The sequence below is a fragment of the Strongylocentrotus purpuratus genome, unplaced genomic scaffold (genome assembly GCF_000002235.5).
Source record: "Strongylocentrotus purpuratus isolate Spur 01 unplaced genomic scaffold, Spur_5.0 spur5_scaffold_14, whole genome shotgun sequence".
Classification (NCBI taxonomy): Eukaryota; Metazoa; Echinodermata; class Echinoidea; order Camarodonta; family Strongylocentrotidae; genus Strongylocentrotus; species Strongylocentrotus purpuratus.
The window spans coordinates 8,937,883-8,952,987 of NW_022145599.1; the positions used below are offsets into that span (position 1 = coordinate 8,937,883).

Here is a 15,105-nt window from a genome sequence, read left to right on the forward strand (position 1 = left end):
AAATTGCATTTAGCTTGAATCTCCTCCACAATACCCACTCACCACAACTAATTTGATATCATTACCATTGCTATTGTGCCTAAGTATTGATCGAAGTGACGCTATACAATGCATACTAATGCCTTTTGTATTATGCACCATTGCCAATATAATTTAAAGAGAAAATATAACATTCATCTAAATTTGTCTTGATCACTCAAATACAGTTTTTCACACATTTTACAAGAAATTGTTTATCCATGAATAGCTTACCAATTTGATAAATATGACCTACAACTTGAAGCTTGTGGTATATTTCTCGACCATATCAATGAATACATTTCCAAGTTCCCTGATAGTGCTAGACCGATGTGCGCATTTTTAAAATATATTTCATCCATGACTTAATGTTGATAAACCACCCCCACCCCCCCCCCTTCCCTCTCCTCCCCTTCCCCTCCCCTTCCCCTCCAAGGAAAAAAGAAGAAACCACCATTCAAAAACTGTATTGACATAACCTAATGGTGACAGAAAAATTGGAAATACATTTAGTTTTTATTGTAGGATAAAGGATATTCCATTTGCTGTAAACTAATTAGTTTTCTTTATGTCCCTAACAATGATTTACCCATGCATGATTCTTAAACATTCGGTAACATTGTTGAAAGTTGATGAAAAAACTGCGTAATTTTTGTATGACATGTTACCTATCATATTCCTTCTACTGTACTTTTCTTTGAAGGCGTCACTGTGAGATACTTTCTTATAGTAAATTCTCCCAATCATTTTTTTTAAATTTTCCAACCGTTTTTCCATGAAAATAAGACATAGAAAAGGCTTTAAAAAATCTGTCATCACTTAAATGTCTGGAATGGTATATAAAGCCAATTCATTACTTTGTGACGATTTACATTCACCTAAAATGTAATTAAAATGTAATAATGTAGTTGGGAGAATAAAAGAATCGATCAGATCAGTTTTTCCCAATTTGTAGTTGTCTGTTTTCACTCAAAATTTCATCTAGCGTTGAAATCACTACCTTAGCCCAACTTTCTCTTATCTGAACAATGTTACCAAGTCCCTTCAATACTCTGTTACACTTTGCTTATTTATGATCCGATTCTTTGCCCTCTTTTTTTTTCTTAATAACGAATACATGTAAGGCAATTACCTTTAACAAAATATTATTCCCAATCATTTCAATCATTTCAATCATTTGGCCGCAGGAATCTATGATGTAGTACTCTTTAACCATCTCCCTATTAACGGGAGAGGGAGAAAAAACTTGAAACTTGACATATACCCTTAACAATACATTATTCTTGTACATGTGTATGACATGTTTATAGCTATGATATCAAATTACAATAGAGATTGGTTTTGGAGGGTCTTGAAGTATCTGCATATAAATTGATTTGTATTACCGGTATGAAGAAAAAAAGGGTTTCTATTATCTTGGTCTGTGACGGATGCAAAGATGCGGGTTAAACTAGAAGCTACGAATAGCATCGAATTCAATTAGATTCAACAATGGTTAATCTATGCATATGCCATTAGTCAACAAGGAGGATTACACATATACATGCACTTTAGAAACATTGTGCATATATATGATAATTTCTATGACATTTGGAGAATGATAGGAGACCATGCGACTTTTCTACGGTTTGTTTTGTCTATGTTCATCCAAATATTGCCCCCCCCCCCAGTACAAACGAAAAAATGTGAGAGGGGATCACTTTGCCCAAAATATGTGACATTAATTATTCTCCAACAAGCAAATTGATAGAGACATTATCAAAGATCGTGAGATGCATCCATATGTGAAAGGTACCTTCAGCCACTGACATGTATGCACTTTTCTCTCCGTTCAGATTTGTGTTACGTGGTGTCAGTGAGCGCATTTACTACCTTAACTGTCAGAATGAATACATAAGATGGAGTACCTATATATGAATTATGAGTTTATATTCAGAAGATACTATTTTTTTAATTCCAAACTATCTATTTTGATACCGTTTTGCTTCACATCGCAAAACAAGGTTGATTTAGTGACCATAGGAGGAATATGTTCATATTATCAAAGAAAATTTCCCTTTATTTTTGTTACCAAGTCATGAGTAGATTCGTAACATATAAAAATAAGGGACACCTAAACAACTACCTTACACACAGGTGCATAATTTGAGGGCCTTGGGTAGCAATCTTCACTTTCTTCAATAGAAACAGCACTTACTATAAGGTATAGAATGAATAAAATGTCATTGTATTTGTTTTTATATATATAATTAAAAAGAACAGTTGATAGAAATTGACCTAATTTCCTGCTTAATAGCAATGCTGAAATAGAGATAAGTGAGGAATATTTGTGCAAAGTAGTAAAATGAATTTCTTAAGCACATATACCATTAAATATTTCCTGGGCCATTCTGATTATTAACATTTCCAATTTCCTCTCTAGCACAGTTATTAGACAAATTGATATTTATTGCTTGAAAAGTCTCCCAAGAAACTGACTTTTTACTTGATCGTGTTCCTCTGTGCAAAGAGTTTCATGTATTTTTCATTATTATAATATTTGTCAGCCATACTGTGCATTGCATGCCTGCTTTGGTAATTCCTTATGGTTCAATTTGTTTAGGTTGCCAAGTACCCATGCGTTCCGTACATGGGTTCATTGCAGTGTCGGCAATCTAATTGATTTGAGATTCTGTACGCATGGCTGTTAAGATAAAAAAAAAAGTCATGTTTGTTATTGAAAGCTGCATGTGTATCACAGTTCTCGTGTTTTCTATCCATGACTTGCTATCACCAATTTAAACAGTTAATGTAGTGTCCATGATATTATACTCCTGTCTGTTGTCTTATAACCCATTCTTCTCTATGTTAATACCAGTACAAGTACACTATTCATAATGATAATATTTTCTCATTTATCTAGTTGAGCTTGTCTTTGACTTGGATGTGTGAATGTATCCATATTCCATTATTAAAATATTGTTTCACCCCACTGTGATATATACTCACTTCCATATAATTGTATTATCCTGCTATAAATTTCTCTTTGTGATTTGTATTTCATTTGTTATATAAACTCTAATTTAATCATAACCATATCTAATAATATCAAACCAGACATTTGCATCTTATCTGCTAGATATCTTCATTCACAGCCAAAATTTAATACAAATTGTTTTTCTCATTATTTCTTATTAATCTATTATGAAAGTTGTTTTTTCTTCTTATGTACCAATATATATATACCATATATATATTGGTACATCACAGTTTTTTTCAGGATTTCTTATTCTCTCTGATAAAGAAAACAAAAATTATATTAAGAGAGAGATTTTGTTTGTGTGTAGTATTTTATCTGTTGCTTGAACAAGTTCTTCAGACATCACTAACTGCATCTTGATATCAAAATGCTTGAATTAATTATCAGTTTGTGGACCATCCATTGACAAGATTTCTTTGCATCTTACAGGCTAATTTGAACATCGATCCAACGGCGCTCAGGCCTGGTGCTGCCCCGCCAGAGAGGGTGGTAGAGTCAACAGGAGTGGGTTTCGACCAGCCTGCCGTCGCCAAGACGCTGGATATTAATCCGACAAAGGTATTCTATAATGATCTATTGATAATAGCTTGACCAATCTGGCTGTTATTTCAGCAATGATCTAGAACAAATAAACTATACTGCATTCATGTCAGACTATTGCATAAAGCCTAAATCACACTAGAGGTACGACCGGTCGCCGACTCTAGACAACCACTGGTCGGGATTTAGTTGTCAGAGGACGCACCAAGTTTTTTGGCAGTCTTTAAAAGGTTGTCAGAGGTCTGCGATTGGTTTCCTAGCCATTTTGGTTGGTTGGAGGTTTACGTTATTGCATTGAAAATCTTTTGCCGACCAAACTGGTCGTGGAAAGGTTTTTCTTGGTACTGTTTCTTATATGGAAAATAGTCACTCCATTTCATAACAGCCCACAGAATTGATTCCATAGATTTTCTACAACAAAAACAATAAAAGTTAAGATAATGTTTTTAAAATAAGTATTGTGCATTATTAAAACTGTAATGGGTTTATAACCTGGATGCAGTACAGTCGTATAACAGTTTTGTCCATGCACCAATATTTCCGCTGAAAAATAATGTAAAACATAGATCAGGCAGGAGACTATCATAGGAATTAGAGGAAAGATGAGAAATGCTAGTGAAAAAAAAGCTAATTATTATCTGACACTGGAAATAATCCATTTTTGCTGCACAATGGCTGAAGATGCGGACACAACAAAATTTGCAGACTCATTGCAACATTAAATCGACCATTACAAAAATCAACCTTGCCCCGATCTTTCACAAATTGACGTACATGTACAATCCAGTGGAAATAAGATCAAAATACATGTCATCAACGATTCCAGCATGTAGATAATTGATTCCCTGAAGTGTGATATGATTTTCATCGGGAGATATGGGTAGATAATTATGATTACCCTCATTAAAAAGAGACTATATCGTATAACGCAAGCTGTTGAGTGACCTTTCATGGTCTGCTATTATGTCAGTGATATCGTTCTTCGTCCATTGTCAGAAGTAGCATGGCAGTTTTGTTATTGTGATTCTACCTGTGCAAATATAATTCAAGGAGTAGCTATAGAATTTTTCGTCAACACAACAATTTGATCTGTCTTTATATCAGTATAAATTTTTGAAAACGATTGAGAACCTATGATATGTGCTTCTGATGATATTTTTTCATGCCGACTAGATAAATTTATGACAATGTTAACAAAGATGTTACGAGAACCAAGGCATCAGATATTTAAGGATGTAGATTTTTGGCCTGCATTCACTTGTTTTCCAATCAGAGGCAGGATGATTTGTACCTGAAACAAATACGTACAGAAGGATAATTTTTTTATTTATTATTCTACAATGAAAGTCAAATTTGATATAAGCTTATAAAAAACATTGCAGTAAAATAAATTTGCATTCTGTTTGTTGCATTCATTGTTTGCCTAAAGGGTGTAAAAGGCTGATGATAAATTTGAAATACATGTATTTATATAGTCAATTATAATACCATTTGTTCTTAAGGGATAAAAAAATGACTTTGATCCGTCTGAAGAAAGAACATAAGTGATTGACTCTTTTTTTATTCTTTGCAGACGAGAGCGAGAGTATCAGCCAAGCGAAGACCTCCCTCGAGGAGAAGCCTGCAAGCAGCCGCTGCATCCGCTTCCAACCCGGCCCTCTGGGGTGACGACTCCAAACAACCTGACGATGGTTTCCGAACATTCACCCAGAACTTGGCCAGCGACGAGCCTGACCATGGTGCGTCTGCTTCAGCTGCTGCTGCTCCGGCTCCTCCCCCTGCGAAGAAACCTGCCTCAAGGACGCTTGAAGATCACATGGACGGACCACAACCTCCTCCATCAGCAGGGGCCAAACCAAAGAAACCAACACCATCAAACGACCTCTTTAATGATGATCTCTTCTCAAGTGCCACCAACGGCTCCAGCAAGGACCCTTCTCAAAAGACTGTCAGCAAGACAAAAGAGGAGCGACCGTTCTCGATAGAAGGTGATAGTGACTTATTCGCCGCCGCCACCAAGAAACAACCAAGCAGGACTCATGATACTGGTGACAGTTTATTCACCAAACCGCCACAAGTCAATCTTGATGCTTCCCTGGACGATATCTTCGCCACACCTCCCGTTCTTGGACACAGCAGCAAGCAGAGCTCAATGGAAGTCGATCCTGTGTATGAGGATATCTTTGCCTCAGGGACAAACACTAAAAGTAAGAGGTCGACTTTGACTGACCTTGCAATCGATGAAGATTTATTTGGAGACATTGGGAAGACAAAGCCAAAAGGTAAGATATGTTTACTATTGATTCTTTTTGAAAATGTGCCTCATTTTCAAGATGGTTAGTATCATTGCTGTTAAATTAGTCAGTTTGCCTGTGATAGCACAGAGATTGTCATATGACAATATAATGCACTTTATGTGAAAATGTTATAAATGAATAATTGATTGGTAATGATTTTTAAAAAAAATTATTAGTTGCTGTACCTACAGCATGTATGCATGTGCCAAGTTGCATAATTTTGAGTGACGAGAGAGAGGGGACGAGAGAGAGAAAAAGATATAGAGAGAGTGAGAGAGAGGGGGCAAAAGAGAGAGAGAGAGAGAAAGAGAGAAAGATAGAGAGAGAGAGAGAGAGAGATAGAGGGTGAGAGAGAGAGAGAGAGAGAGATAGAGGGTGAGAGAGATAGAGAGAGAGAGAGAGAGATAGAGAGAGAGAGAGAGATAGAGGGTGAGAGAGAGAGAGAGAGAGAGATAGAGGGTGAGAGAGAGAGAGAGAGAGAGAGAGAGAGATAGAGGGTGAGAGAGAGAGAGAGAGGGGGAGGGCAAGAGAGATAATAACATTGATATGGTAGGAGAAATATTGATCCGTCATCTTTGAGCATTGCATATCAGTTTGCTTTCTAAACACATAAAAGGCAAACAAACATGGTTTCCTTTTATTGAGAAGAGCCTGTTGGCATTTGAAGTGAGGTCTTTTGCATTTTTATGGCTGTGTTTGGAAGAAAGATCACAGCTACTCTGTACTTATAGATATTTCATGGCACGCTATATTTTATTCTAGTCATATTGATCTTTTTTAAGAAAGAGAGAATGAGAGTAAAATAGAGAGAGATAAAGAGAGAGAAAGAGAGAGGTAGGGAAGGAGAGCTAGGATGGAAAGCGAGAGAGAAAGAGAGGGGGAGGGGGGAGAGAGAGAGAGAGAGAAAGAGATGAGTTGCCAGCCATGCATCTGGATGATTTCTTTAAGGGTTGCCAATTTCAACGTTTAGAGATCATTTACAGTGAGCTGCACAAAATCACATGAAACAGTGATGACAGTTTTTAGTTGCCTCCTAAGCTACAAAATCAGGACTTTCAGGTTGTCAGTTTAAGAGGGTCAGTGGCACTCAAGAAAACTGCTCTTTCATGTTACATCGTGATACGTAGTGTTCAGTATAAACAAGAGGATGGGAGATAGAGGGTGATGAAGGCTCCATGACAGGGAAGCCAATAGATAAGTTTGTAGTTGACAAAATAGTACAAATGACCCCAAATATCCACCAATCTTTTACACACAGCGAAATCCCACTTCGTGCATTTTAGAATGGTCACTGCCCCGTGGATGCATGTGCTTCATTTAAACCTTTTGTTCCCCCTATCGAGGAGAATACTTCCAACTGTGCTCCATGCAATGTACTGTCTGTCGGTGCATAAATGAATAATGATGACATAACTGTCATGAACATGTATCCAGTATTCGTCTCAAGGGATATTATAACTTTGGTACAAACGACCTTGCCTTTATCCGCCCCTGCACTGGTTGTACGAACTGGCCTTCCCCTTCACCATTTATGAATAACAGTGACATTAAAGTCAGGTACATAGTCCTGACAGTGTGATATGTTCACTTTCAATAATAGAATGAATTAGAAATTATGTAAACTTTAGAAAACGTTGATAAGTCCTTCATATTTGATTTTGAGCGAGATTATTTCTTTTTAGTTATAAGAGATCATGATACATGTATATAAGGCTTCTCACTTTCACCATTTATGAATATCAGTGACATTAAGTCAAGTATCTGGATAGCCCCGACAGTGTGATAATGTATGTTCATTTTCAATAGTGTAATGATTTAGAAATTATGTAACATTTATATAACGTTAACCTGTCCTACATATATGAGAGAGATTATTCCTTTTATTTATAAGAGATCATGATATATAAGGAAACACTTTATCATCTAATGTGACATCTGCAATTATTGTTCAGTATAGAGTGGAGATGAGAGAGAGACAGAGGGGGGGGGGGGGGATGAGTAGAAAGAACTATTTTTCCGTGTTGATGAGTGGATTAATATTCCTTACAAAGGGATTTGGCCACTTTGATTAAAATGGATTATATGATTGTGCAGTTCAATACATGTGGATAAAGAAATTCAGGGAAAACCTTTGTTGTATAATGTAAATTAAAAAAAATCATATAGAATGTTCTTGTCTCATGTTCTTGGATTTAAAAAATGGGAATATAGGGATCATCATTTATTCCATTACAAAAAAAAATGGACCTAGTAAGTATAGTCAATATACAAGTACAGTATGTGTGCTGAATACACAGGAAATAACTTTATTTCTCAAATTTTCTCCAAAATGTTTCCCAAATGTTACCTTGTTTGTTATAGGGTGACATGTACTTCTTTATTTTGCCACATCAAAGATGCTGTACATTAAACTAGAAAGAAAAAAAGATTCCTTTATGTGCAATTCTTTAAAACATTTCATTGATTTCAGAAATTAGGAATAAATCAAGATTAATTATTAAATTGTATTTCTGTGGTGTTTCACTATGTCTAGATACAAGCTCTGTGTCCATCGACGCCGATCTTTTTGGTGGGCCCCCACCCGTCTCTACCACGCCCACCACCACCACCACTACCACAAAACCAAAGAAGAAGAAGGCAGTGAAGAAGGCACAGGTCTTGGAGGTAAGCCCCTTTCACATTACATCCATTGTTTACTACCCCCTTTGTATTATTGTTTACCCTTTCATGTTGCAACCGTAATTTATAAATCCCCTTCAAATAGACCGGTTTACGAAGATATTCAAACTTTTGATGCATACTTTGTAGCCAAAGGTCGTTCTTGACAACCTCAAAGCTTGCCTGAGAATGAAAAAGAGGCACTTATAATAAAGGAAATGTGCATTTGTTGAAAGAAAAGGGGCACCAATAATTTTGTTAATAGGGGCACCTCTCAGATTTAAATAGGGCAATTATCAGAGGTGAAGGGGCACTTCTCAAAAATGAAAAGGGGCACTTATTGCAATAAGGATTGTATGCAAACTGGATTCCAAGTATTGTAGTTCAGAAATTTCCAGTAGGTAAATTGAATAACTCGTCACCAGGAAGAAGAAAAAAATGAATATGTTAGTACTGGGGGGTGTTTCACAAAACTTGATATCAATAACAAGTTACAAGCTACTGTTACAAGCTACTGAAATCATTGCATCTGATTGGCTAAGAACAAATTTGTCATAGAAATCTAGCATTTGTTATAGATAATATGTTTTATGAAACGGGCTCCAGGTCTATTGTCATCAATCATCCGTTACCAATTCCACATTACTCCCATCATCTTCCCCCTTTCACATTGCTCGCGTCCTGTGTGTTTCCACCTTCCACATTCCAAATGAAATTATAAGAACAAAATCGAAATTGAAACTAGTATCTTAGCATTTTGTATGTAGACTCAGTTTTCCTTGAAACACAGTTGCAAACGTTTCGACAGAATAGCTTATAATCGGATAGAAATGTAATAATGACGAAACATATCACCAACTGAATGCTCAAATTTGTCTTTAATTTAGTGAAATTGCCTTGAGAGCATATTTCTTTCAAGGTTTTCACCTTTATTCTTCAATAATTTCTAGGTGCCGGTATTTTAACCCTGCCGCTAAGTCCTGAATAAGAAATCCTACAAATACATGTATGAAAGTATGATATTATAGTAAGGATATATCATGGTTACACAGAATCGATGCCATTCCGGCTTTCAAACAGGCGATAATAGACAGCATATATAGATAAATTATACTATTATCAAGGGCATATGCCACATAAGATCATTAGTAGCACATGAAATGCTCAACAATTTACACTCCATAAGATATCTTTTTAACGAGTGCCACTTCATTCTCTGGACACTCCTATGCCCTATCGGCCCTCCTCCCCGGGACAATCCAGCCGTAAAATGCCATGTATTTGCCCCAGTTTCTCCCTCTTATCCAATTTATGTTAGCGTTCATTCTCCCCAGGGCCCATTTGACTCACATTCTTTTGTTCAGTACCCATCCCCGAATGCTCTTTAACCCTCTTTTTTTGCTAGTGATACAAATAAATAGAAGTGCTGTAATGGTCTTGGGTAGCTTCTAGTCACTGTGGAGTACAGATCAATCTTCCTTGAAGGCCGAAGCATACAACAAGTGTGTCCTTTGAGGCTCTTGAGGCACATTGGCAAACCTTGACTCATCAGCATAAGAGCTAGTTGACAATGGAAGCATGTTACACACAGAACATTGATAATCTTTCTTACAGCAAAAAACTAAAGTGTTTTTTGAGGCAAATTGCACTTTGGCAATACTGGATATTTGATTCATCCAAAATTGGTAATGGAAATTCTTTTTTTGTTTAAAAAAATTTCTGCCGCCAAACTGGCAACATGAGAATGTTTCAAACAAAACATGGATAATCTTTCGTAAAGCAAAAGACGGAGTGTTTTTGAGACAAATTGCACTTTGGCGATAATTCATCTGAAAAGAGACATTATGACTGCTGGAAATTCTTTCTTTTTGAAAAATAGTTTTTTTCCGCCAAGCTGGTAACATGAGAATGTTCCAAACAGAAGATGGATAATCTTCCTTAAAGCAAAAGCAAGAGGATTCCTTTTAAGAATATATCCATTGGCAATATTTGACTCGTCAGAAAATAGCGCCAGTTTAGAGGATAAATATATATGGATCTGTCCTTCTAATTGGCAGTGCAAAAACGTTACAGTATGAGAAAATCAATAAGGTTAACCTTTCTGAGCGTTGTCGATCAAAATGATAAAAGAGAATATTCATTTGTTATTACTATTTGTCAAGAGGCCTGTCAACATGTTTAACAAAGGAGGGGAAATTTCCCTGTTTGATTTACCCAGAACCAGGGGCAGTGTCCATACCTTTGGTTATCCACCTTCCATATCGTATACTTGATATCTGATGAAATATGTTTGCTTTGCTTTAGGATATTAATGTTTAAGGGGTGCCCAGATTTAATTTGCATTGCTTTAGGATATTAATGTTTAAGGGGTGCCCAGATTTTATTTGCATTGGTCCAAGTTGACTTCAACGAGTTGCAGGGGATATGTAACATTTTATAAAGGATATAATGATATGATTGCGTCTGTGAAATAAAATTTATTGTTTTAACAATTAGATACGAAGACTGAAGAAGGATATGAATATTATTGGCTTTTATGTTTTATATTCTCTGTCTGACATGAGTAATTGAAAAGAATGAATCTCATGTTGGTCTAAATGAAAATTCCTTAATATTTTTCTTCACCCATAATTTGGATTTCATACACAAAAGGAATGAAAATGGTTGACATTTATGTTGTATAATAAAATTGTGTCACATGACATTTAAAAGACCTAAAGTTAAAGCCACTCTAAAGTGTTGGGAGCCCCAAAAATGATGAGAACATTTTTACTTAAATTGTATCATAATGTGAAAGAGGATGTCATTTAAGACATGTTTCTGCAAGGATTTTCAAAACAAATGTGTTTGAAGTCGAATATTGATGAAAGAATACAATTTAGGGCTCCCAACAATTTATAGAGGCTTTAAGAACATAATATTCAAAAAGTATTATCAGTCATAAATAGTTAAGACAAGTTATAATATACCAGGCATGTAGAGACATGTGCAAAAACAGTAATCATACAAATCATCTTCTTCGTCTACAGAACAACCCAGCATGTATACAAAGTACATAATTTAGACATTTTACAACGTTAAGGGGGTAGTTGAAAAAAAAGGAAGAGTCTGAAAGAAAATTCAGAATAAACTTAAAGTACAGTCAAAACCTGTCTATAGCGACCGCCCAAGAATAACTCAAAATGTGTTCTCTGTATACAGGTTCCTTTAGTACATGTTTCAATAAGAAACCACTTTCAAAGGAAACAAAAAAAAGCGGTCTTTGTAGACGGGTGGTCACTAAAGCAGGTTTGAATGCGGAAGAATTTTAAAGATTACAAATCTTAACGTATGGTTCTTACATATACGCCATCTCTCTTTTTGACAGGATGATGATGACTTGTTTGCAGCGAAGCCCAAGAAGACGAAAGCCAAAGCTGCAAAAGCCACCGACGCGGATCTCTTTGGCAGTTCTGACATCTTTGCTGACCTCCCTCCCGCCAAGCCCAAGGAGAAGAAGAAGAAGACGACGACGGCTCCGGCCCAAGAAGCCATCTTCAAGGATGTCGGAGGAGGTAAGTTCAGAGGTCACCGACAGAGATCAATGTCCTTTTGCAAATGTGTTTGTGAAGCACTTCTTAAACCTGTGTCTCTACATGTTTCTCTTGCTATGTGTGTGTATGTCTGTCCGTCTGTATGCTTGTCTCCCTCTTCTCTCACACTCCCTCTCTCTCTCTCTCTCTCTCTCTCTCTCTCTTCTGTCTCCTTCTCGCTATCTTGTTTTCTTTTCATTTTCTTGATCTCTGTTTCTACATCATTTGAACTTTGTGCAATTATTGAGTATTATTTGTTCTTATTTTCTTGAAAGCTATTCCATATACATGTAGAAGTATGTTTTCTTTCACTTTTTCTGTATTTTTCTCTTTTGTTACATAATCATCTCTCCAGTATGATTTTTTTCTCTTTATTTTTCTTCCTCTCTCTCTTTCTTTCACACTGTATCTCTGCTGTAATATCTCTTGTCACATTCTTCTCCTTCCATTTCCTTGCCTCTTGTGAATTTGACCTCTCTCTCTCTCTCTCTCTCTCTCTCTCTCTCCATCTCTCTCTTCTTTTCTCTCCCTCCCTCCATCTCTCTCTCTCCATCTCTTTATCCCTCTCTCTCTTCTCCATCTCTCTCTCTCTCTCTCTTCTTTTCTCTGTAGATCTCATCTCTCATTAGCTTCCCTCAGTGCATTCAAGAGAGAATACATATCTTGCAATATTGATCAGCACCCTGCCCCCTTCCCCTTCAACATTTAAGCGTGTCTAGCTCTATCCCAAGGAGGGCTATAAACTGCTCCAAAATAACTCTTATTCACGACTTGAAAGCCTATCAAGCATCGCTTGTCAGCAAACAACACACCGGTTATTCTCTCCTTAGATACTTGAGAGCTCTGCTCCAGTTGCTGCCAAAATGTCACCCTCTTTTCGCTTCTCTTCTCTTTAAAAGCATGTCCCCCGCGGAGAATACATAAATATGTTGCGGTCTGTTTGTCAAAGAGCATTTGGAGGCTTTTTGCAAAGCTAAAAGTTTGATAAATAATGTTATTCTTCACAAAGAAAAAATGGTTAGTTGTTAATTAATGAAAGCATTACAGTCTTGTTTCAAAATGACTCATAAAAGGACCAATAAATGCAGATGTGGGTAGGCATTTGGAGGCTTTTTGCAAAGCTAAAAATGTGATAAATATGTTTTTCTCCACAAAGAAAAGATGGCTACTTGATAAGTAATGAATGCATTACATTCAAGTTTCAAAATGACTGATAAAAGAACTAATAAATGCCAGTGTGGTTGGGCGTTTAATGAATTTTGTTATTTATTATGGAGGTGCATTGGTGCATTATCTAAGGGGTTGTAAAGGTGAAATAAAAATGAGGGTTTTTCCATTCCAAAAGAAAATCAACCCCAATAGTTTGCAAGCAGGCATCATCAAATAACTCACATTTTTTAGGTTTCCTTCTCAGTCTGCAATTTTACTCTCATTTTTTTCCTTCTTTTTATTGTGACTTTTTATCTATTGCTTGGAATCAACGATCATAATGTATTTTACAAAGACTGATATGCATATCTTCTTTTTTATATCATGTTCGTTTGTTTTTGTTTGTGTTGTCTTTTGTTTTTAATAGGAAGGCGGTAATATACTCAATAGAATACTGCTTAATTATTTTATATGATGGTATTTGTACTCACCCAGGTTTTCATTATGTTTGAATAATATTTACTCTATGATATGAACTAAGTAAAGTCATGAATAACTATAATTTTGCTCTTAAAAAAATTATGAATTTACACCAAGAAGAAACATTTAATGGGTAAGATGTGTGCAGTGATACCACCCAATACATTCTTCAATCATTGATTGTCAGAAGTGAAAATTTAAGCACCTTGGACATGATGGAAAGAGAAGATATATCTAGTGATGACAACCACAATATTTTCAGTGATTCCTTACACTAAAAATTCCTTCTCTTTTCCTCACTTTGTTAAATAATTTTCCTAACAGATGACATCTTTGCCGACCCCTCGCCTTCCAGTAAGCCCAAAAAGACGAAAGCCAAGAAGAAGACAACAAAGGAGGCCTCAGATTCCATATTCGATACCGATGCTCCAAATATATTTGACGATCCACTGAATGCGATCAATACTTAAAGACCCACAGCCTTGCATTCATATATTATATCATCGGTAACACTCTTCATCTATTCTGCTTGTATGCAACTCATTCCATATGTACGTGTGTGCTTTTAATTACGCTTCAACTGTGCATACAATGTGCTGTGATTGCCAGGATCCCGATATTAGGAATTGATTTGACGAGCTGTGCACAGAGACAAAAAAAATGTGTCTACTTTCACCTTGGAAATCATGAATAATTGTAATGACAGTTGATGAGTGCTCATGTAATACCAATCGCTACTTAGAAAGGATGAGGCCATTGTGTCTGATTTAGAATGCTCAGTTTTTTTAAATTTCCAGTGTGTTGCCCTTGACTGTTATAACATTAATGAAGGTCATATGTTGTTGAAATGCTGATGATATAAGATTATGATACCTATACAAATATTATATCATCTTTGACAAATTATGTTCCGTACATGAAGAGACCTATGATTTTCTTGAACCTTTTAAAATGACCATTTTATATAAAATTGTATTACTTATGTTTATGACATTGTGCTTGATATGATACAATATTTACTATTTGTACAGTTAGTACATTTTTTTTCATATTATTGCAAAGCTTAGCTTCCTATTTGTAGGAAAGATTTGATGTAATTTAGAAAAGATTGCTGATATGCTTGTATTTACTTTTCGATTAAAAGTAATCCAAATAAAATTATATTATTTATATAAACAGTGAATGTGTATCTCAAGGTATCAGCAATATATTTTCAGTTATTGGATATAATTATAAGCATTTTATAATCATGAGCTTAACTATGAAAAAAGAGAGAAGTTAAAACATGTAAATATCCAAGTTTCTGAAATGAGATCATCTGAATCAGATGAGTTTTTCAAAACTATTAATTGTATACTCTGTTCTTTCTTTT

At 35.8% G+C, this 15,105-nt stretch overlaps 1 protein-coding gene across 1 annotated transcript in view; it reads left to right on the plus strand.

The window, feature by feature from the left end:
• The window catches only part of LOC579128 (protein piccolo), a 69,126-nt gene extending 54,732 nt beyond the window's left edge, over nucleotides 1–14,394 (plus strand). Inside the window, exons 18-22 of the mRNA XM_030984980.1 lie at nucleotides 3,467–3,595; nucleotides 5,151–5,859; nucleotides 8,408–8,538; nucleotides 11,900–12,086; nucleotides 14,058–14,394. Coding sequence (XP_030840840.1) covers nucleotides 3,467–3,595; nucleotides 5,151–5,859; nucleotides 8,408–8,538; nucleotides 11,900–12,086; nucleotides 14,058–14,203 — 1,302 coding nt within the window. The 3' untranslated portion in view covers nucleotides 14,204–14,394. The remainder of the gene's footprint in view (nucleotides 1–3,466; nucleotides 3,596–5,150; nucleotides 5,860–8,407; nucleotides 8,539–11,899; nucleotides 12,087–14,057) is intronic.
• Nucleotides 14,395–15,105: the final 711 nt, after the last annotated feature.